Genomic DNA, 24,295 nt, shown 5'->3' with positions numbered 1-24,295 from the left:
TAGAAAACCGGCACATATCGCGATATATCGCGATATATCGCGGCATTTTGTACTATGCCCCCCTCTCTTTTGCCTTTGGTCCCTTCTTTGTCCTTTATAGCTTTCTTTAGTACTCCATAAATGTCAATTAAATGAGAAAACCTTTGGTCCTTGTGTAACAATTTAGTAACTTATGACTCTTGAGATGTCTGGTTGCTATGATCTAATAGGTCGGTCATTAGTTATGTTGATCAATGATAAGACACGTGTCGTTAATATATTCAATATGAATATATGTCCCTCACAATGTGTTTTTGTATGAAGTCACTCTTTGGTCTTTCTATTCAACTTGAGCAAATCACTTGTTACATTCTTCAAATGTTATGCCCTTTTGTAATAAGTGCTTTTGTTTGTGTTTATTTTTTGAATTATGATAAATATTTGATTTTTTTACTTCTTGTAATATGGTGTGTGCACGATTATATATTATAATATAATATTTTTTATTAAAAAAAAAGGCCTAGCATCTAGCCTGCCTTCTAAGCAAGGCCACCACCCACCTAGCGTCTTTTAGAACATTGGTCATAGTGTTCTGTGTCCAATTTCCAAGTTTGAGTAGCTCCCTTGGCAATAAATCATGATATTTACCGAATTGAGTTACACATTTTCTTTTTTTGTGTGGATCTTTAGGACATTCTTTATGCAAAAATCATTTGATGATGAGACTTGTTTACTGTCGGTAATAATCACAACTCTCTTTGGCACACGTACTCGATCTAACAGTACTCTGACATGTAATAATAATGAACAATGAATCATGGACCAAAATATCGCCGATATATCCGATATATATTGGTATTTTTGTACACCGACATCGATATTTCGGACATATATCCACCAAATATAGAACTCTTTTTTTCCGATATATATCGGAATTTCCGATATAAAACTTTATATCGCCGATATAATCGATATTTACGATATATATCGGTTGACTTTTTGACCATTTTTTAATATAAATCCGATATTTCCAATATATTTTCGATATATTTCTGATATTATATTTTCGATATATCCGATATTTCTGATATTTTAAATAGTTTGGACTGGTCACCAAAAAAATAGATATATCCGATATATCCGATTTATATCGGTTTTTTGGTACACCGATATATTTATCGATATCGATATTTTGGGCCTTGCAATGAATCAAGTTGGGACACTCAACCCATTTTAACTACGCATCGCAAAAAAAAAAATCATTTTAACTACGACTTGCTAATTGCTTTTTAACCAACAAAGTCACCAAACAATGCCAAAAAACTGATACTAATGTATGTGATTTTAATTGTTGGACTCAATGGCGGAGCCAGGGGGGTCCAGGTACACCCTGGCTCACCCTAAGTTTTGGTACAAAAAGAAATTAGTCAGTACTCACTAGGGCTGGCAATGGGTCGAGTAAGAACCGATACTCGGTCCGAACCAATAAAAACGGGTCTGGGACAGGTAGTTAGCATATTGGACCGGTTCTGGACTTGAAAATAAGAACCGGACTTTTATTGGATTGGATCTGGATTAAGTTTTGATCGAACCATTTTGGACCCGATCCGGTTGAAATGAGGTTAAAAACTTAAAATTATTCTTGCCGTATATTCCCATTTCCTTCTCAATTTTGCATTATTTTTAACATAATAAAAAAGATTGTTTCTATCTAAAGAAAAATCTTCCCTTACAAATTTCGATTTCAAATCATCTATCACGCCCATTCAAACCACAAATCATGCAATTAAGATTTGAATTCCTAACTATCTAGTGCATATTCCAAAAAAATCAAAAGGGAATAATATCTTGCCAAGGTGAATTCTCTATAATCATCTATATATACTTCATTCTTTACTGCTACTATCACAATAAATTAGCATACAATCCAACGTTTTTTTTAATGTAAGCCTCTTAGATTTCATATATTTTAGATGCATTATTTTTAATTATTATTTTAGATCATATTGATAGATATACTAATTTATATTACTTTTGACTTGTTTGGTGCAGAGAGTGAAGTTATGAGTAATCCTATTCCCATTGTTGAGAATGTCGCCCCTGCTGAAGCTTCATCTCCACCATCTGGAGTGAAAAGGAAGCTAAGGTCAAAAGTGTAGCAGGATTTTGACAAGAAAAAATCATCGGAAGGTAAAGACATTGCTACTTGTAAGCATTGTAGGAAGGAGTTTACTGCATCTAATGAAAATGGTACTAGTCATCTAGCAAAACACTTGAAATCATGTCCTAGAATGAAAAACAAAGATGTGTTTCAGCCATTGATTTTTGCTAATAAGGATATCCATGATGGAACTCATGCTATTAAAACATTCAAGTTTGATTAAAGTCGAAGCCGACTTGATCTAGCACGAATGATAACAAAGCATGAGTATCCATTTTCAATGGTTGATCATGAATTTTTCCGTATTTTCATAAATAATCTTCAGCCACTGTTCAAACTTGTAACAAGAAACACAATCAAGAGTGATATTCTTACAATATATAGAGAAGAGAAGGAAGCTTTTACAATTTTTCGATTATTTTTTACGGTAGAGTCGGGTTTTTACTCATCGATTTATGGACTTCAGAAACACAAGATGCATATCTTTGTTTGACTACCCATTTCATAGATAACAATTGGAACTTGCAAAAAAAGATTTTAAGTTTTGTGTTTATGGAAGCGTCTCACACATCTGATGAGATATCAAGGGTTGTCATGGCATGTTTGCTAGATTGGAATGTGGATAAAAAGGTTAACACTATTACTATTGATAATGCATCTAATAATGATGCAATATTAACCAAGATTAGAGCCATGCTTAATCGTGATCAGTTGTTAGTCCTTGGAGGAAAGTTTTTACATGTACGTTGTACCACTCACATTCTTAATCTTATTGTCAAAGATGGTTTATCTGTTATTGGGTCTGCACTCTCTAAGATTAGAGAGAGTTGCAAGTTTGTGAAGGGAACACCACAAAGAAAACTCAAATGGAAATCTGCAGTCGACCAAGTGAAGGTAGCAACAACAAAACAGATTTGCCTAGATGTTCCAAACAGGTGGAATTCGACCTATAAAATGCTTAAAAGCGTGCATTGATGTATCAAGATGCATTCATCGATTGGAACAATGAGTCCGACTTTTAACGAACCCAAGCAAAGAAGATTGGGAAATGGCTAGGGTGATTTCTGGATGTTTGAAGGTGTTCTATGATTCGACAAAGACTCTTTCAGGTATATGGTTCAATAACTACTAATTCTTATTAACTAGACTATTTTTTTTTTCTTTTACATGTTTCTAGTTTTAGTTTTATCTCTTGGATGTTTCAAGTTAGTAATGAATTATTTGATATACAGGCACTAATTATCCCACCGCAAATATGTATTTTGCTGAAGTATGTGAAATTCATGTGAACTTGCTTCAATGGCTAAATCATGAAGATGTATTGGTGATTCTGATGGCGGAGAAAATGTATGAAAAATTTAAGAAGTATCGGTCTGTTTGTAGTTTGCTTTTAGCTGTTGCAGTGGTTTTGGATCTTCGCTTCAAAATGATGTTTGTTCAGTTTTATTATAATCTCATATATGGAGCTGATGATGAGGTTTATGTTAGTCAAATACGAGATACTTTGTTTGACTTATATAACGAGTATGCTTCAGAGTCTAGCTCGAACTCAAGCACTAGTACTCAAGTTTTCCATGATAGCTCTTCAAGTGAAGCAAAGACAGGGATTAGTAAGGACAAGCTCCAAAGGTTTGAAACATGGTGCCATAATAAGGAGGGTTATGATGGTGCACCACAAAAATATGAGTTGGAGCAGTATTTGGACGAACCCATATTTCCTGCTAATAGTGAGTTCAAGATACTGAGTTGGTGGAAGGTTAATAGTCCAAAGTATCCTATTTTGTCTAAGCTAGCACGTGATGTTCTTACAATTCATGTTTCATCAGTCCCATCTGAATCAGCCTTCAGCACTAGTGGCAGGGTGCTGAACGAGTACCGTTCTTGCTTGACTCCAGATACATTGCAAGCTCTTATTTGTGCACAAGATTGGTTGAATTCGGGTACTGGAGGTATGTATCAATTGCAAAAGTTTAGTATGTCAAATTATATATGATATCAGTTTTCTCAAATTGGTTTTTTACTTGATAGGTTCTTCCACTGTTCAAATAACACACATGGATGTTGACAACGAAACGGTGGCTTTGATGAACTAGGTTGGTGGGACTTGGACTAGAGTATGGTTTGGAAGTTGCTGATTATAGGAACAGCAAGTTTTTTTTTTCCGGAGCAGGAACAACAAGTTAATAAGGGATGTATGCAATTCCCAGTTATTTATTAGTTTTTTTTAATAAACAAGAGTGGGCGACTGGGCGTAGAGTGCAAGATTGTAAGCTTTTATATTGGCTTTTTATTGAGTAATGAAAATTTTCTTCTTTTATTTATGTGTTGCCTTTTTTTATTTCTATGCATTGTTTATATATAATTATATTTAGACAAAGAAGGTATTCCACCTGATCACACAGAGATTAATCTCTGCTGGAAAGCAACTAGAAGATGGACGTACTTTAGCTGACTACAACATTCAGAAAGAGTCAACTTTGCATTTGGTGTTGAGGTTAAGAGGTGGATTTGCAGAAAGACAAGATGATTTGCAGGAAGTGCTGCGCTAGACTGCACCTGAGGGCAGTAAATTGCAGGAAGAAGAAATGTGGTCATAGGCTCATAGCAATCAACTGAGGCCCAATTGCCTAAGAAGAAAATTAAGTGAGTTTTGGTCTCTTCTGCGGGGGGCATCTTTAGATTTTAGGCAGGTCATAAATTGCACTGAATGTCAGAGTGGTTTAGCTTCAGAGCTTGTACTGCTACTTTATTTCCTTCAGAGTTCAGTCTAACTTCTGAGCTTGTACTGCTACTTTATTTCCTTCAGTCTGTGGACGTTGTTAGAGTTTTGTAAGTTTGAAACTATATTAATTAAGTAAAACCAATTCAGTCTGTGGAGTGTGGACGTTGTTAGAGTTTTGTAAGTTTGAAACTATATTAATTAAGTTTGAAAGATGAAACACTGTCTTAACCAGGCCAACAAACATGCTCATTATCCAAAATACCAAATATGGAAATGACAAGAAATATTTTGACATTCAAACAACAGCCATATGCCCATATCCTCTTTCAACTAAAATGGACCTACAAAACCTTGAACAAAGGATAAAATGTAGAAGCAAGAGAGATTCCAATCATGGAGCAAAGAAAGTGAAAGAAGAAGCCAGGGAACTACTATCGTCCGCCCAACTTTGATCAAGATCCGTGACCAGTAGATGTGATTACCCTTCCACCCTTAGGATCAACATCAACAATTTTCACGTCCTGTAGCTGATGAAGAATATTATGAGCAATAGCACCACTGCTCTTGCAGAAATGTAGTGGACGACTTCCGTTCCTCCTGTTTTGTAAGTTGTAAGACCATGAGGTAGCCCAAGCTTAACCGGGTCAGTTCAGATTGGGAGTCTTGCATTGCATGTTTAAGTCTGCAATTCCTAAGGTTGTGCCTATGCTGTTAACTTATGTACTCTGTACTCAATGAAACAGTTATTCCATTTTGGTGGGAGAAAAGAAAAGATACCCCACCAAGCAAGTTTGCAGGCCCTGCAAGTACATGGGAGCAACAGATTCAATAAGTACCATATATATTAATTATGTCATTAGGTTGTGCACTATATAGAAGAGAAGGGACACACCTCTACACCACCGATGCAAAACAGGACCACTAAAAGCTCAACAAACCAATACGACATTAATTTGTAAAGCAGAAGCAAGAAACTGGAAGCAATGACTCCAATGAGGGCAAACAACACTGTTGTCTGTTGATGTTGGGTTGATGTCCACCACACCGCTAGCACCTGTGTCTTCAGTATTCAAATAATCATCCGAAGCATCCTATAAGCAAACATTAATTTGCTCATAACTACTAGCTCGCTTGGATTTCCGTACTTTTACACTTGAGAAGAAACAATCATAATGCCTAGAAATACATATCACTTCCAGAACCATTGAAAGTATTATCTTTAGGAGTTGGTCTAGTTCAATGGATGCTTCTCTGGCACTCCATGCTGTGATGCTAAGTGCTGACCAATAAGATGCTCTTAAAAGTAGTACCGACCGCCATGATCCATAAAAACACTTCTGCAACATCAATTAATGGACGTCGTGGAGACTGGTAACATCTTAATATGTTATTGGTTTGGATCCAATTACAAAAGACCCGGTCCACCCGATCCAAATTAAAGTTATTGGTTCCGAACGGATCGGGTCCGGAATCAAGAAAACATTTTCAGTCCGGTTCTGGTTCTCAATTTCAAATTTTCATTTGGGTCTGGTACGGTTCTGGATCTAAACTGTTAAAAAGCAGAGCGGTTCTAGATTCTCAAATATCCGGACCGATCCAACCCATTGCCAGCCCTAGTACTCACACACTCTTGAATAAGTAACCAATGGTTGGATAACAGGTGACAATAAATGACAATATAAGAAATTGAATAACCACACCCTCTCCACTCTTGACTCTTGGTATAACTGGAAATTTTCTCATTCCCTAAGGGCTTGAGCATATCAATTTTGCCTATAAAAAGAAAAATATAGTAAGTGTCTCTACTCTTTAGTTAGATTTGCTAAGGGTCTAAAACTAATTTTGTACTTTAATTTATTAGTTAGCTTTGACAACACAAGTGCATATAGATTATGATTGCACACACGTGCGCTTCAAGTGAAGATGGTGTAGTTCTGTAAGTTTGTTCAGAATATAGTCTATAGCCGGCAAAAAAAAAAATAAAAAAAAAAAAAAAAAAAAAAAAAAGAAAATATAGACAATTAGATGCACCTTAACTATAGAAATTATCAATTAACAAAACAAACAAATTAATGAACTAACCTTTGCAATTCATAATCTTGTTTACTCCTATGAATTACAATAGGCCTGAGTTATATATGATTGTTTTTTCAAATTAAAAAAAAAAAAAAAAATCGTTACCTAAACTATAATATGATTTGATTTTTAAAAATTGACAAAATAAACTAGCAATTGTTTGTTTGCATTTAAAAAAAGCGAGAGACTAACAAATATTAAACTAAAGAGAAAAACAAGAAAAACATGTGTATCCTCTAATTGAGTTGCGTTGAAAATTTGTAAATTTGTAGTGCTAATCGGCTCATCCGGAAATAAATTCCTGGCTCCGCCACTAATTGGACTAGGCACTATTTTTTTCTGCTTGCGGTGGTTGCAAACTTGCAATGTGATTTCACAAATATTAGCATTTAAAATGACATAAGACGTAAAGAAATGATATCACGAATATTTTCCTTTACAGTATAACAACACACACCAGGATACTGTCTTACTGATATATCACGATAATTTGGATATCTCATTTAGGACGAAAATATGGGTGTGCTTGATTGCCAATAACAATTTCCGATTTTAGTGAGAATAGGTATATGGTCTTTTTTTTTTTTTTTTTTTTTTTCCCGATAATATAATAGGTATATGGTCTTGATTCCAGAAGATAGGGATGTTTTCAGTTGAAAGCAAAAAGCAAAAAATGAGTATGTGACCCTACCATCTACTAACTACTTGCAAGTTGCAAAACACTCGATTTTAGTTTCAGATCGACTTTAGAGTCCAGAGTCCAGAGTCCAGACTATTAACAAGCGCACACAGCATCAATGGGAAAATTAATAAGCAAAGGACATGACCCTACCACCAAAGCTACATGGTACACTTTAAAAAAGTGATGGTCGTCTTCTGGAGATGTCTTCAATAGTTCAATTTAGTAGGTCCTCAGCCCTCTGGAGAAATGCTGGACCTTCATAATATCAATCATGAAAAGTAGTGGTTCTTTTGAAATAAGTGGAAACATCTTTAATAAGAAAGACTTGTGTAGTTGTCAGATGAGGTAACTCGGCCTTATCTTTCTCGTCACCCATGGAGAGACCCAATTTTGGCCAATTATACCATGGCTTTCTTTCATTGAAAATCCTCCACATAATTCATGGCAGCTGGGGGATTGGGTAGCTTCGCAACCTGATCGATCTGGCCCAGCCTTTTCATATAGTGTGAATTTTATGTTTTTTTTTTCTTGCACACACAAGTAGAGATATTATCAATAATTATTAAAGAATGATGCCTAGAGAGAGAGCATACTCTATAGACAGAATGATGAATAGAGAGAGAGAATCAAAGAATGCCAGTTAAAACTCAACTCTATAGACAACCTAATCAAATATATAGTAGGTCATGTGAGCGCATTCTATATACTAGTTATGGTAGGGGTGTGGTTGTGCTCGAAATTGTTTCTCCCATGGTAATAGAAGATCCCTTCTTTGCGGCAGCATCTGCACCAAAATTGACCTCTCACAATCTATGTGAGATGTACTAGTGATCGAGTTTTTAAACTACCCTCTTCCATTTTGCTGTAAAGGCAATCCATAGAATGGAGCCTTTCCTTTCCTTGAAAGAGAGAACTGACGCCATCGAGTCACTTTCTAACCATAGCCTCCTCTAGTTGTTCTCAACAGCTCTTTCCATTGCTAAAGACAATTGTTGTACATTCCGCCAGGTCTAAAATTTCAAAGTCGAACAATATTTCATATACCCAAAAACCAATATATTTCGAAAATATCAAAGATATATATCTTTTTGTTGACTGGTCAAAATTATTTTGTGTATGTCGATATATCAAAAATATCGTATATATTGCTAATATATACAATACATACCGGAAATATTAATAAAAAATAGGTCAAAAAATATCGTATATATTGCTGATATATACCGATGTACATACCGGAAATATTAATAAAAAATAGGTCAAAGTCAATGATATATATCAGTCGATATGTATTGATATCTCAGAAAATTTGATATATATAAGTTCCAAATTATATCAATATATCCATCCGATATTTTCAGCCCTGCATTCGGCCACATAGTTTGAGGTGACCTCCATTCCATGTGCAAGCTAAGAACTGCCAAAAGAATTGAATTGTGATCTTTGAAGATAGCACCCGCACCTCCAATCTTAGAATTTCCTAATGTTGAGCCATCAGTATTAGCCTTGATTGTACTTGGTAGTAGTGGAACCCATAATACCTCTCTAATTCTGCCTTTTTTTTTTAGGTAATCATCGCATATAGAGAGGGATCCATATACAATGGCCTATATCTCACTCTACAAATTTACTTATGACTTGATTTTTTGTGGATGTCGTCTTTCCACCTTGAAAAAAAATGCTCATTTGAAAATTTCTAAAGATGCCAAATGAAGGTTGCAAAATTTTAAATCATAACCATTATAAAAAATCACATTTTCAAATCAATTTTTGATAGGGGTTGAGATTTTGAAATTAGCTCAAATTTTTGTTACATTATAAATAGATCGTCTAAATGGTTACATTATTTTTTGTAGTTTCTCTTCATCCACTGCTTTCGGAAGCCATGCATGGTGGAGGAAGTGATAACCATTCTACACTACTAGAACATGTCCTGCTTGCAAAAGATGCTAATTACACTACAAGAGATGAGGCATTTTCCTACGAAATTATTTGCAACGCTTAGCAAATGTAGTTAATACTACACATTAGCAACGCTTTCAAGCGTAGCTAACCTTTTCTGGGGGTACAAGGTAATTTACAGTATCCACAACGCTTTATGACCTAGCTAAAGGTATTTCATATTTATAAGAAAAGAAAAATGATATTTGATTCCTTTTAATATTAACATCCATGCTTTGAAACGTAGCAAATAGTGACTAGTTTTTTCTACTGGCAAATGCACAGCCTAATACTTCCTTCGGCCACACTTCTTTATTTCGTTGCAAATGACAAATGTTTTGCTACGCATTAGTGCACACCAAATACTATGCAATAGAATTATTTATTGATTCACAAATAAAGTAGCTTCAACCAAGTTTTATTATTCGTTGTTATTGTTAAATTAAATAAACTGATATCTTTTTTTATCAAGTAGGGCTGGTCATCGAGCTATCCAAGTCAAGTTTTAGGGTGCTCAAGTTCGACTTGTGTGTCTTTTGAGCCAAACTCGAGTAGAGCTTCATAGGGTTGCAGATGGAATGTTTTAGATACGCTTATGCGTTGCTAATGATTTTTAATAACTAATTATACATTTTACGAAAAAAAAACTCCAAAATATTATCAGCCATGTTTTAGATATTTCAACAACGCTTTTGAGTGTAGTGAAAGGAAAGAGTGTTAGGCTGTTAGCCATGTTTTTAACATTTCCAATAGGCATTTGTTTCGCTACAAGCTGCAATGACCGTGCAATTCTAGTTAAGGTGTAGAAAAAGATCTTATGTTGCGGTTTTGCTGGTATTTGCTACCCTTGCAAGCGTTGCTAAAATCTTTATCTCTTACACTATAGTGTATGTGTTATTGAGTTTGCACTTCTATTTACATATACATATTTAACTTCCAAGAAAGATAGAGATTCTACTATGAAATCTACGTTATTGATAATAGATTTTGATATCCACAAGATGTTTCTGTTCTTCTCAATTCTCCAAAAAGTTGACTACAAACTTTGCATCCATCTCTACTAGTAATATGTTGTGGTGGTGCTTGAACTGTCTGCATGACCATGTGAGAGCCTTGATGACTCATCTGCACTCAGTTGATTCAGGATCAGTGCCTCATCCATTGTCACACCCTGCAGCAATGTAGTTCTCATTATATAATCAAGCAGAATATATCCATAGCCTGCTCTTTTATTATGCTCTAGAAAGCTAGCATCAAGATTTAGCTTTATAGAGTTTTGTGGTGGGCATTACCAGTTTATCTCTGCATTGAGACTTATAACAGACATATCATTTTGGCTACTCTTTACCAAAAAAACATATCATTTTGGCCACTAATAAAATCATCATGAAAGGGAAGCTGGAGATAAGATTGTACACTATATCTACAGATGGTGTGTGATATTTACTGTGAAAAATGTTACATCTTTCAAACCATAAACTGGAGTACAAAATCAAACATAATTTTGTCCATGTTTCTTTCAATATAGGTCATTGTGTTGGTGGATTATATCAATAGTCTATCCATTCCTAAACACTGAGGTGCTTCATTGAATCAAGAGAGAGGTGCCAAGGAATGCGGTATCATATTAATATAGTGAATTCACATTCAAGGCCCAAATACTGAGCTTCCTCTTTATTGTTTCTATATATATAGCTAAGCTCGGGTCTTCGGTTCTATCTTTCGTTGCATATTTGATATTTGCATCTAAATTCTAAACTTAGAGATTCTTTTATTAATCGAAAGATAAATAAAGAAACCTGAATATCATGCAAAAGTACCTAGTCCGCACCCCACACCTACACATTAATAGGCAGAATTCCTATTAATAATATGAAAAGAATGTAAAAACATGTCCAATCATTTATTTTCCAAACAGCTTTCCAAGTTTTTTTTCTTTTGGTAAAGATAGAAATATATATATTACTAATAAGATGGTACTAATCGGTCAGTACCCTGACCTTGTACATCCAAATTTAATACATGACCCAGGAAAGATGGAGGTATCTTCCACTGTTCCACCAATACAAAGAGTGATGAGATGATCATGAGCAGCACTCCAATCCAAATGAGTCACCAATTCTGAAGTATAATTCGCCAAACAATCAGCAGCCTTGTTTGATTAACGATAATTCCATTTATTTTCCAAACAGCTTTTCAAGTTGATAGGATTTGGGCAGCAACTTCAATTCTATAGGCAAGAGGGGCTCACGATGCTGCATTCTGAAAATTGCACGGACTAAAAACACTGGCATTGTCATTGAAGTAGAGCGTAAACTGAGAAAATGGGTAATAGTCTAATAGACACTATTGATTCTAATTTTGCCAAAAATCAACACACAATGTTGATTATGTTGCACTTGATAATGGATTCGAGGATGCTCAAAGTGCGGCAATGTTATGCACAAGATGCTAGGGAACCGGCTGACTTTTAAATTAGAAGATGTCTAAGATGGACCATATAATGTGGTCCCAGATCCTCTGTATCTGGCCCATTCCAGTTAACAATACATGGAGAGAACATTGAAAATGCTAGATACTATAATTCGACACCCTTCAACCATAACTTAACGACCTTCCAGCTGATTCTTTTAGTTATGCTTCCAAGTCTGAAAAACAGCTGTTTTGCTTTAACTTTCAAACAAGACTAGTCTAGTTGGAATGGTAATGTTGTTTGCATAACAGCATAACTATCCGTTTCCATGCTAGCGTCGATTGTTACAGACCCTGCTTATATTAAGCAAACTTAACTATACACAAGATTTATATGTGGGAAATCATAGTCTCAAGCATTTATAGGCTTCAAAAATAATTTTTCATCAATCTCTTGCCCAGGCTCTCTCTTAAACCTAGTCCGTTAATGGACATGTTTGTGGGACAGTTTATATAGTGTCTTAAAACAGCTTATATAGTATCTTAGAACAACTTTTTAATTTACGCTTATATATAACACTATATAAATTGGGAGATGGTTATATAAACTCCACCTTTATAGTGACTCCAAAATTACTCTATTCTTAAAAATTATCTTACAAAATGAATTAAGGGTTAATTTTTTGTGAATATATACATCTCGTGATGGAAAACACCCTCACAAAAAATCAACTCAATTGAATATGTGTAACCTTGTCAAACGTTATATCAAAATTAAAAAACTGGATCGTTGGATATTTTTATAACTTTTCTAAACGATTTTAGATGAGGTTGTACATCGTCAAATGAACTGATTTTTTGTGAGAATGATCTCTATTGTGTGGAGAACGCCTCCACCAAAAATCAACTTCTAATTCATTGAGTTAAGTGGTAGAGTTTGTTTTAGTGGAGTTCATATAACCATTCCCTATAAGTTGTGCAAGACACTATATAAATTTCTTAAGACACTATATAACATGTCCGTAAATGGACGTCCGTTTAAAAGAAATTCCTTGTATATTATTTTTACATTTAAAACTTATACCTATTTGGAATATACAAATGTTATTTTTGCTGCAAATTACAATTTTTAAGAGCAACTAAAATCTGAAAGAAACCAAAGATGAGAAATTTTGTTTTAAATAGCAAGACATGGCAATGCTCATATTAAAAATTGAAATAAATTAGAAATGAACAGGCCCAATTTTGAATGGTTTAAAATAAACAACGTACACCTAATAATTAGCAAAGGAGACTTGCCAACTTAACAATAAACAAGAGACACTGCAACCTATTTCCATCATTTGGGCCAACTAAAGCAGATAAAGTTGACGAGTGCCAAACATTAGTTGGTACATAAAAAGCTTAAAAAATAGAAATGAAAATTAAAAAGAACAAAATCATGTCAATGTACTGCTAAAAGCCTAAAAGCATTAAATTGGTCATCAAACAAAAGTGAACTCTCCTCCATACCACCACCATAACTACCCCTGCTCAGTATCCATAGCCACACCATGAAAGAAAAAGAGAGGAAGAAACAGAAACATAAACACCCAAACCAACAGAGTAGTGAAACAACATCTAATCCAGCATTCAAGCCCAGTTCTGAGGTCAAGGGACTCCGGTTTGGCGGTCAGTTCATCGTAAAATCCTTCACGGTTCGACGTGCTGCCCCTCTAGAGCTCCTGAGCCTACTTGCGCTTCCAATATCAAACAACCAAAACCACTCCAAAACTAAACACCATCCCTTTCTTTCAACAACAGCATTCTTGCCAACAAACTTCACAATTTTAGCTCATCATGCATGGCACACCCTTACATTAGGCCTTGGAACCAAGAAGTCCAAAGTACTACTATTTGTATTTGAATCAGAGAGTATGAAGGCTGCGGTTGATCGGATATGGCCACCGGAAATTCCACTTGGTGACGTAAATGGTAAGCTCATAAGAGGCCTAAAAGGATGTGAAATGGCTCGGTTTAAGTTTAGAAAAGGGTGCATCACATTTTATGTGTACGCAGTGAGAAGAGTGGGTAGTCAGGGGTTTTATTGTGCTGAAGATCTCAGGACCATTTTACAGTCTGTGGTTGAACTCAAGGATTTTATGGATCACACTGCTATGCTTGCTTTGCCCAGTCAGAGAAGTATCAGTTACTCTCCACCAGTTGCCATGGCACACTAAGGTGGTACGACTACTCTTTTCTTTGATTTGCCATTCACATATATTTCTCGATCTTACATTTTTTTTTTTATCTCTACAGCATTTTCTCCATCGGCATGGGGAGATTGTTTTATTTCTGGGAATGTATCAATTTACTTCCTAATTCCCTTGTATCAATTTACTTTCTAATTCCCTTTTCTTTCATGTGAAGAAGTATTGGAAAAATTGTTGAGTAACGTTGGTTATCCATGTTGATCTTGTAATTAACTCTGACTAATGACCTTGTAATTCTGACCAAGTGACTATGAAATCTAACCTCATCGTAATGTACTAAGTTTTATCAATCACAAACAGATTTGAATTGTCAATTTTCTGAAATACCTATTGTAAATTTTCAAAGGTAAGAATTTTACATCGATGATTTGATCTTAGACATGATGATCTTAACCCTGAAGAGCTCAGAGTCCCCAAAAGTCACAAACAGAATGCGTGATTTAAATCAAGGACGCCAATGAAATCCTTGGAGAAATCCAACATTTAGTGTGTATTTGTGTGGTTAATTTAGATAATGAGAATGATTGCGCTCAATACAATAAAAGAAACAATATCCTAAGAAGTAAGAACTACATACATATATCGTTGTAATTTTTGCAAATCTAATGGAAAGTATGTGCAAGAGATTCTCAAGATTACGCGCCTACTGCGTTTACTCCATTACACACATTGGACAGAGTGCATCTGTGTTTGCAACTGCTGGGCCTAGGAAATCATCAAAGAAACCTCAAAGTTAGGACACAATAATGTTTCCGTGACCGAAAACTCACGTTAAAGTTCCTAGGCTCACATCTCCCAAATTTGCTCGTGAATCTCCACATGCCTGAGACTCTATTGTTAATTGGATTTGGGATGGAGCAACTTTGGGACATTTTCAAAATGTAATGTATTGGTCGCTATCTATCTCAGAAGCTTATTCTGAATAAGTATGTGGTGAAAACATGCTGGTGGACGGCAAAAGTTCGATCGTCAAATCAGCCTAATAGGCGCCTTTTGAGTCCATAAAGTGATAAAACAATCTACGAATATATTTTTTTGGCTTTAGGCCTAAGGCAGGGACCCAAGTGAGGCCTTAAAAAATAAAAAGCCTTGAACAATCTAAATGAGACTTCTTCTATAAGAAGAACTATGAATGCCTAATTTATAGGATTTCTATGTAGATTATGTGAATCAAACTCCTATTTTCTAGGCGTGCAATTATACACATACCAAACTTTCTGGGCTTGCCTTGTGGGGTCCTATTTCACTTTGTATATAAGTATATAACGTTTTTATTTTTATTTTTACAATTTTATTCCAAATGTCATTTTATTAGCCAAACCTTATAATTAAGTGAATAGAATACCCGAATAATTTGTGAATAATTCGGCGAATTACTAGCTATGGGTGAAAACTTCAAATCACAGGCGCCTTGAGTCCATAAAACAAGATGGCTTTACCCTCACAATAATGAAATGCACCGAGCGTGCAAAGGGCATACCTTGCCTTGTTGGGCTTGCCCCATAGACCCATATAGTACTATACTTGGTTATGTGCCCAGTGCCGAATGCAGTAATGCCTATCAGCCTATCAAGGGAAAACTACCAATTTCGTCACATAGCTTTGGTTGTCAATCGTCGTGGCAAGTGACTAGAATCACTAGAGTCTAGAGTACTAGACCCAAAACCTCTATCGATCTTCAGGCTGCAAGTGCTTTCAAAATTTAAAGTGTAAAAACATCAATAAAGTTTTGAAAGTTTGGAAAGTATTTGCAGCCATTACTGTCGAGAATACTCAGAATAGTATGCAAAGAAAATATATTAGCATCACTAATTTTTCTTTTTTTAAAAACAAGAAAAAGAAAAATGGAATTGAAGGGTGCCAAACAATTACACGAACCAACCTTACTCATGCTCACTTTATGTCCTCAAGAGCAAGAAATCTTCCTCAGTCCACTTTAATCACGTTGAATACTAACGATTGAGAACCTAACCTTGTTTCCATTTATTTGTCATGAACCGAACCACGGCATACATGATAAATGGATACTTGTAAGGGTGTCATTGGGTACCAGTTTGACCGCAAAAAAAAAAAAATGGGTACTAAAAAAACAGGACTATATAGAACCAGAACCGAATGATTTTTTTAAACAAAATAAGCAAACTAGAATGAATGTTATTGTACTTTTAACATAAAAAAATATTGGAAAATTACCTATGAGCTGAACTTTTGAATTTCTATGACCAAAAACAAGGTGGTCTAACTTTTAAGACCAGTCAAATGGTAACATACAATTTTTGTTACAAAAAACCAGACCAACCAAGGGGTCCAATTATATTATCGCAATGCAGTATTTTATTACTGTTTTTTCTCAAAAATATTTTTTTTTCCAAAATTAAAAACGGTGCATAATTCTCTCCTTTCTCTTTTCTATCTTTGCCGCCCATTAAGTCTTGTGATGGTGCATTTAATACCGGTGCACTCTTTTCCTAGGCACAGTATTGGCACTTATTCTTTGACTGCAAACTTTTAGAGGGTTTAGGGAAAGAGGTTTTTACCTGGTGGGGTGTTAATTGAAACCTACAAGTTGGATTTTGTATATTGGTGAAAGGGATTGGCACAAACTTGCAGCATGAGTGAGGACTTATCAACTGCACAAAATAATTAAAAAAAATAGGAAAAAAGATGTGAATTTACGCTCCTTTGAGTTAGTCTTATCCGGCTCCCCCTAGTTAGTTTGGTTTTTAGTAACAAAAATTGTAGATTACCATTTGAGTAGTCCTAAAAGTTAGACCACCTTATTTTTCGTCATAGAAATTTGAAAGTTCCACCCATATGTAATTTTCCGAAAATATATCAAAATAAAATATATAAAAACTCAAAACGGTTATATATATTAATAAATTATATTTATATATTACGAAATTATATTTATTAGTGTAACATGTAGTTTTTATAGTATTTAATATTATAAATTATATAAATTATATAGTTTACAACTTTAAATATATTATTTTATTTAACTTATTATTGAATGACATAATTACTTATATCAATATTTTAAAAACAACTCATTCATGGAGTATTTTTGTGTTTTTAGTACACAATGTGTGAATAGTGAATCTCTTAAGAACCGAAATGAATAACCGGAACCAAAAATACCCACTAGAGATCGGTGGTTATGGGTAAGGTTCTATATTTTTAAGAACCAAAATCAGAACCGCAAAATTAAATGGTTCCCGTTGACAGCCCTAGATACTTGTATATAAATTGCAAAATCTTGTATGTTCACCGTGATCATCTCTTGTCATTTTATGACATAATGAAACTTACCGAACTCATTTACATTTCAGCTAACTAACTGATCATTGTGTAGGTTCAGGACTTTCAGCTTTACAACAACAGACAACAATATTGTTTGTTATGACTTATGAATGGACAATTAATCTGTCCAATCTAGGATATGGAAATGCCTTTCTGAAAATATAGTTAAATTTCTTATTGGCAATGGCCAATGTGCATTTCACCAATCGTAGAACTGTAGAAGTATGCATCTTAGAGTTCTTAGGATCGTTTAACTTTCACACTCTCAATAGGGCAATACTGCATTACTGCAATACTCAATCTACCATAACACCCTGTCAACTCTTCAAGGATGTTGTTGGATGATTGAGGGAAATGATTGCTCTCCAATATTTATTCCAGGTATTTCCATTCCTTGTTAGCAATTCGAAATACAGGAATTATTCGGTACTGGGAATAATTTGATTTTTATTTGTTTACCTGTTAGAAACATTCGGTCAACAATTTGATAAAAATCCGCAATACGTTAATAATACGTAGTATGTTTTATATGAGTATTACACGTTTTGAAATAAAAATTTGGTACACTTAAAGAGAAATTATAATATATATTTGTCAATATAATTAAAATGTTCTACTAATTTTACTCAACTTATTATAATTTTACTCTAACTATATATTATAATGTTCTACTTATAACTATATATTGCAAATATATAATATTCTACTTATTATAATGTTTCACTAATTTTACTCTAGTATAATTTTATAATATATATTTGTCAATATTTCTCTCTCTTCTATATATACATCTCTTTTAAAATGTAGATTTGTAAATTATATAGAAAAATAAGAATTAGAAGCAACACATTCATGTCGTTATGTTAGTTTACTCGATCATTTGATTTGCAAAAAGAAAAAAGAATGTCTTCCATAGATATACAAAAGTTTTTAAGTCATGGTCAATCTCATATCTCTTTTCCCCTCTATTTTTTGTTTCTTATTTATGTTTATTCATGATACTCATCCTTACAAGAATTTAGTTTTTAATTTATTTTTTTTATATGAAGTATTTTTTAAATAAATTTTTGAATAATTCGGTAATTTGTGTTTTATACGTTTATAATGAAAAAAACGTGAATTATTCCGAATCATTGAAAGGTTCGGAAGTATTAAACGTTTCTGGCTTAAAAAATTCGATTCGTGAATTATACGCAAATTATTCGGAGTATTGCTAACAAGGCTTCAATCATTATCATCAACATTTTATTAAATTCCTCACTTCCCCGTCATATAAAGATGGGAAACTACCACGACTTTAATAGTTAATAATCTTAATACCCAATCCTCAAAGGATTGACTAGGAGGACCGCAAGATTACGGTCCAAGGACAAATGCTAATAATAATTTCGCCAGTAATAATAAGTCCACTTCAATTTTAATTTCGCCATAAGTCCAAAACTAGGCTGACGTCATCATTTTTTACTTATAATTTTGGCTCAAGGACATATTTTCGTTAATAATTTCAGCTCAAGGACAAACCGGGATGATGTCATCGTATGTAAATTTTTTACATGAAAATTTAAATTTATATTGTATTTTTACATATGTAAATTGAAATTTTTATGAAAATATAAATTTACATAGTATTTTACATATAAAAATTTAAATTTACATGCTGACGTTAGCCCGTGTTTTTAGATTAAGGGCAAATTAAAATTAAAATTCAAGTGGACTAAGTGTGATTTTTTTTTGAAAATTGGGCCTTTCAGCCCAATTACTTGTATTACAAAACTTCTCAGTGTTTTAACTGAAATGGTCTAATAAGAAGCAAAAAAACACTGAAATGGTCTAATAAAATATACAATTGGATTATGAGGTTGTTATATTCCACCATGTATACAGAAATCACTTTCACAAAAAGGAAAACCAAACAGATTACAAGGCTGTGATTTGTGAAGATGTAGACTGTATTACCAAGTTATCAAAAGGATATGACTGATAAGTTTCTCTGGAATCATCCATCTTGCCAAGACAGTTATGATTCTTTCTTAGTTCTGTAGAAGGCGCATTTGTCTGAGATCAGCAAAATGTGGATGTTTACTTTTACACCAAAAGTAAACAACCTGACAAATTCTATTTTATTTAGAGGAAAAAGTTCCACAAAAACAGCAGGTCATATACTTGTGTACTAATAGTAACAGCAAAATTGCTCCCGCACAATTTAACAACATTTTCACTAAATCAACGCAAATCAGCCATGCAGTACTGCAATTAACCTGTAATGAATAACAGATTCCCTACATAATGAAACTTAAAGGTTTTAAAAGCTGAAACAAAAGCAATTCCGTTTAACATAAACCATTTCTCAGTCATTTAATTTCTTCATGTCATTCAGAGACGTTAATCAGGTGTAGCAGCTCCTTGGCTGAGCTCTGCAAATCTCATATTAACTCGCTGCGTGTGGGCCAGGAACTTCTGTGTGCACCTAGTAACACATGACTCCTCTTGCTTGTCAAGTGACTTCCGACGGAAGCTCTCCACACAATCAGTGAAACATCTCTCCACCACGGAATTGTACATCCTCAGACTGCAGGTTAATTTGGACCAAAAGGAAACCAATTCAAAGCATCAAAAACTATACAACTTGACAAATCTCTATGGAAAAGTAGCGCACCGACATTCAAAAACATTACAAATCTAATAATATATAGGAATGTTGAGAGATGTTCATTGCACACTATGATCAGAAAAGTTTATATGACCATTTAGCAAATACTAAAAATAAAATAAAATTTTAGAAAGTCTGTCTCCTCAACCAACAAGGTAATGTAGATTGAGTGTCGCCCATTTTTGGCTGTTTTCCTCCATGGAAGGAGGATATAGGTGGGAAGAACCTTGGGAAAAAATGTTAATGGTAGGCCGAGTGTATCAAGGAACCTCATGTACCAGGAGCTTCACAAGAAATGCTTGGTGTGAATTACTCAGTGATTATGTTCCGGAAGAACAAGAAAATGACCTTCAAAAGCTTGAGCATTCCAGCAAGCCCTGATAGAGAAGCTCAAGCTTTGCCTAAGCAAAGTTGTTCCTTGATACATCGATCCCCATCTTCTCTATCATCCAAACCCCAAGGATTAATGTGCAGGGTAAGCAACCTTTGCCTAAGCAAAACAGAGTAGCGGAGCTGGATATGTTTGAAGGATTTTCAACGGACGAAAAACAAAGCAGACAGTAGGTCCAGTGGAATAGCTCGGGCTTATGGGTAGAATTGAAGACTACTTACTGTTTCTCAAAAGGCAATGTTAAAGATTAAAGGCTCAAACAAAATGGCAACTTAATATGGTGAATTGGGATGTTAAAACCCCAACACGATTTCATTTGTTCTTCCCAATAACATTTCTTAAAACCCATACTTAAATTTTGACCAATGGAACTCTACTACTAGTCTACTTCCATTCTAAACTCCGTGTCCTAGTAATTTCACCCCAAGTGATCATTCATTTTCATTCCAAGGGTAATATTTAGGCACATTAGTGGCAGAATCTAGGCGTTACTGGTTAAAATGATTATGGAGGTGTGAAAGCTAAACCACGAAAAGGCAACATTTGAAATGCGAGGTTTTAGTTGGGCAAGAAGAAACATTTAAGCTCTAGGTTTCACTTTTCTTTGTTCGGCTTTATGTGTTTACGTTTCATCCACAAACATACATAAATAACGTAAATACTAAAATGGAACACCTTATTCTATTACAAATCAGAAACCCAATTTTATTCTTACAATGTTTTCAACTTTCAACCTAGAGAGTAATAACAAATAACAAATAAATAATTATTATCATACCTGTCGCGGACTTGTTGCTGCTCGATCATGTTAAACAATTTCTTTTGCTCTTCTTCAGAAAACCCTTCCATATCGATCCCATTCATCTTCTTTTTTCAACTCGGCTACTCTTGTTTCTTTATTAGCTTTCACAACTTTGTGTATCACCAAAAACCCTAGCACACGTGTGCAACCGCACGTGCACAAAAAATAAAAAATGAACGCTAGAGGAAGGGGTCGAACCTCCGACCTTGTGGTTAACAGCCACACGCTCTAACCAACTGAGCTACTCCAGCTTCCGGTGCTCTTTATCGTTTTTGTATTTGTTTTTTATATGCTGCAGAGAGTCCTGATTAACAAAAAAAAAAAAAAAAAGGGCCTGTTTATCTCTATCAATCTCTCTCTGTAAATTATTATAGTTTACAGATGTGGTATCTAAGTAGACACCCGAATTTAAATTCAGACGATCAAACCAAAGCTAACTCCACTCTCATCACATGTAGAAACTCAATATTTTGTGCATCAGATTCCGGCATTTTCGAAAACATCTCAATTATACAAGTTGCAGAAAAATCCATTGATAATACACCTTGGAACTGGTTTGCTTATCAAGCCACTCCAAATAAATTTCAAGCTGTTGTAATTCCTCCAAATCCATCGTTAAAAATACAAATTATATCCGTCCTTCCTAACAATGGTAAATTCTTATGTGCCGTTATAGTCCCTTCTTCCCCTCGGCCCTTTGCAAACATATGCATGTTTCCACCTCATCAGAAATTGTGCAGTGCTATCAATTATGATGTTCGTAATGCTATGGTCGCGGCCACTGCCATAATAAAAAATTGCCTCTATCTCGCCGGCGGCTACATGGGAAATCCTTCTTGTATGTGCTCTCCTTCACCATTAATTAGTTTATATTTTAATAGCTTCTTTGGCTTTTTAATCCAACCTTTTGATATTTCTATAGTTTGATCAGTTTTTCATATTATCAAGTGTACAAGTAATTTATTTCGAAAATGTTGAGTTCTCACTTCCATAGTACATATGTGTAAAGGTCTATTTTGGTCACGACCTTACAATTCAATTCTAGGTAAATGGATTGAATAAGTGAGAGTGAGGGGAAGATGGAGGTTTAGTATTGAATTAACTGAGCTCGCATTTTGTACGAGCTGCCTACGTATCAAGTTCTTGGGTGAACCTGAATCAAGTCAGATGTAATTCCTCTTCTCTTGATATTTATATAGGCAAACTGTAGATCCTTCCTCTTCTTCCGCATCCGGTCAGGTCTTGGTCTTGGAATCATTTAATGAGTCATGATGAAGAGTCGTGGATGTTTAATAAAAGGCACAACTGAAGCTTTCGGTCGATCTTGATGGTGATAGTTAAGTCATACCTTACTAGCCGTTGTGGTACTGGATGGTGTGAGTACTCTGGAGGTCGCTGCTGGGTTGAACTGTCAGACGACCTGTTGTAGAGGTCGTCTATCCAGTTCAAGTTATTCCAATGCGATCTGTTGTAGAGGTCGGCTGAAGGTTACATTGTGTTGGACATGTGTCTAATATTCACTGGATGTGTATATTACTCGCTCACAATATGCATTGCTAGAAGATTGGCTAGACTGACCTTTTTCTTTGTTCTAAAGTGTTGCTTGTGTAAATCTTTGTATCATTGTATGTGGAAGTTTGAATTGTACTCAGTTATTTCTTGATTTATTTTCTGTCCATTGTCAAATTATTGATTGATCAATGGCTTGGTAATGATTAGACGTGGAGCCACTTGCTTACCTAAGTTCAAGTGAGCGATTGAACCTTGCAACAGGAGAATGGGAAATGTTGCCACCAATGCAGAAGAGAAGGTCATCTGCCGAAGGGGTTGCTTTCAGAGGTATGTTCTATGTCGTTGGTGGTTCAGACGATGAGCCAGATTCTGCTGAGATATATAACCCGGTATCAAAAGAGTGGAAATTCGAGAAATTGTTCTTGCCAGCAGCAGAATCAGATGGCTTTGCTATGGGTACGTTCGACCATTTTATGTTGTTACTAACATGGTCAGCTAGGCTAGGCATAAAAGTATGGATTCAGACGTCGCTTCCAAATCTACAAAAAGACCGTGGATGGCTATTATATGCTTATCATCCAGACCAAGAGGAGAGATACAGGCTTAAGCAATATGGAGCGAGACTTGTACGTGTTGGGAAAGAGTTGTGGATTGTTACTGGTGATCGTGGCGGTTTTCATGTCCATGAGGCATGTGCATGGCCTACTTTTCCTGGTCCTACATTCATGCCTGCTGAAGATCGTTCAGTGAAGCTCGTGAGTTATGTGTATGCCTTTTCTATTGGGATTAGGCGTTTAGCCTGGAGAAAGATACCAATTTACTTTCGTGTTAAAGCTCCTTGGGAGGTGGCTTGTGTTCTTCAGGAGTGTTCACAGTTGATAAGTACCCTGGAAAGGATCGATATGAAATGGAATTATTGTGAATCGAACTTTGTGGCGGATGTTTTCGCTTCTTTTGCCTCGAACGAGCTGAAGATGCTTCTTGCTTATCTAGTCCGGTTGGTTTGAAAGTTAATGTACCAAGAGAATTGGTGGACTACTTAGATGCTTCTTTTTTCTTTTGGTGGATGCACCTACCAACGTTTGTATATAATCTACTTTGGTATGATCTTACCGCTTGTTGTACAGAACGATTAATTTCGCAATAATAATTGGCGGTTACCCAAAAAAAAAAAAGCTCCAGCTTGTTTCAACTTTAAGTACTTCATTTTTGTTTTGTTTCATTCCAATATGATTGTAGGGGAGTGATATTCTCTATCCAGCACGCGCATAACATGGTGGAAATGACACATCGACCTATGGATCCAGGTTGCATCCATGAGCTAATAGAACGATACAGACAGGTCACAGTATCATGCGAACTACGTTAGGAAAGTGACTCAGATACCCCTTCCAGAAGCAATCATGACTAAA

The 24,295-nt window shown here is 35.1% G+C and overlaps 4 protein-coding genes and 1 non-coding gene across 5 annotated transcripts; 3 read left to right on the top strand and 2 right to left on the bottom strand.

The window, feature by feature from the left end:
• The first annotated feature begins 2,734 nt into the window (after positions 1–2,734).
• Positions 2,735–3,115, top strand: LOC147488910 (zinc finger BED domain-containing protein RICESLEEPER 2-like). The gene has a single exon (XM_086574517.1). The coding sequence runs from the start codon at positions 2,735–2,737 to the stop codon at positions 3,113–3,115; it is 381 nt and encodes a 126-aa protein (XP_086430643.1).
• Positions 3,116–13,423: 10,308 nt separating this feature from the next.
• On the top strand, positions 13,424–14,407 carry LOC147488909 (uncharacterized). The gene has a single exon (XM_086573409.1). It carries the CDS (start codon positions 13,527–13,529, stop codon positions 14,190–14,192), a length of 666 nt encoding a protein of 221 aa, XP_086429535.1. The 5' UTR covers positions 13,424–13,526; the 3' UTR covers positions 14,193–14,407.
• Positions 14,408–19,716: 5,309 nt separating this feature from the next.
• Positions 19,717–21,508, bottom strand: TIM9 (Tim10/DDP family zinc finger protein). The gene is made up of 2 exons (XM_086571821.1): positions 21,348–21,508; positions 19,717–20,097 (listed from the first exon to the last, which is right to left on the bottom strand). The coding sequence occupies exons 1-2, from the start codon at positions 21,431–21,433 to the stop codon at positions 19,911–19,913; spliced, it is 273 nt and encodes a 90-aa protein (XP_086427947.1). The 5' UTR covers positions 21,434–21,508; the 3' UTR covers positions 19,717–19,910.
• Positions 21,509–21,548: 40 nt separating this feature from the next.
• On the bottom strand, positions 21,549–21,622 carry TRNAN-GUU (transfer RNA asparagine (anticodon GUU)). The gene has a single exon. It is a non-coding gene; the product is annotated as a tRNA-Asn (tRNA).
• A 53-nt stretch (positions 21,623–21,675) lies between these two features.
• Positions 21,676–23,992, top strand: LOC147488906 (uncharacterized). Its single transcript, XM_086571820.1, has 2 exons — positions 21,676–22,209; positions 23,091–23,992. The coding sequence occupies exons 1-2, from the start codon at positions 21,753–21,755 to the stop codon at positions 23,888–23,890; spliced, it is 1,257 nt and encodes a 418-aa protein (XP_086427946.1). The 5' UTR covers positions 21,676–21,752; the 3' UTR covers positions 23,891–23,992.
• Positions 23,993–24,295: the final 303 nt, after the last annotated feature.

Source organism: Coptis chinensis, chromosome 7, assembly GCF_015680905.1.
Source record: "Coptis chinensis isolate HL-2020 chromosome 7, ASM1568090v1, whole genome shotgun sequence".
Classification (NCBI taxonomy): domain Eukaryota; kingdom Viridiplantae; phylum Streptophyta; class Magnoliopsida; order Ranunculales; family Ranunculaceae; genus Coptis; species Coptis chinensis.
Note: the sequence above shows the minus strand (reverse complement) of the source record. Positions and strands in the feature narration are given on the sequence as shown.

Coding starts and splice junctions, on each gene's coding strand:
- LOC147488910 (XM_086574517.1), top strand. CDS start 2,735: ATGGCATGTTTGCTAGATTGGAATGTGGATAAAAAGGTTAACACTATT.
- LOC147488909 (XM_086573409.1), top strand. CDS start 13,527: ATGAAAGAAAAAGAGAGGAAGAAACAGAAACATAAACACCCAAACCAA.
- TIM9 (XM_086571821.1), bottom strand. CDS start 21,433: ATGAATGGGATCGATATGGAAGGGTTTTCTGAAGAAGAGCAAAAGAAA. Junction 20,098..21,347: donor CAGCAACAAGTCCGCGACAG/GTATGATAATAA, acceptor ATTAACCTGCAG/TCTGAGGATGTACAATTCCG.
- LOC147488906 (XM_086571820.1), top strand. CDS start 21,753: ATGTGGTATCTAAGTAGACACCCGAATTTAAATTCAGACGATCAAACC. Junction 22,210..23,090: donor CTACATGGGAAATCCTTCTT/GTATGTGCTCTC, acceptor GGTAATGATTAG/ACGTGGAGCCACTTGCTTAC.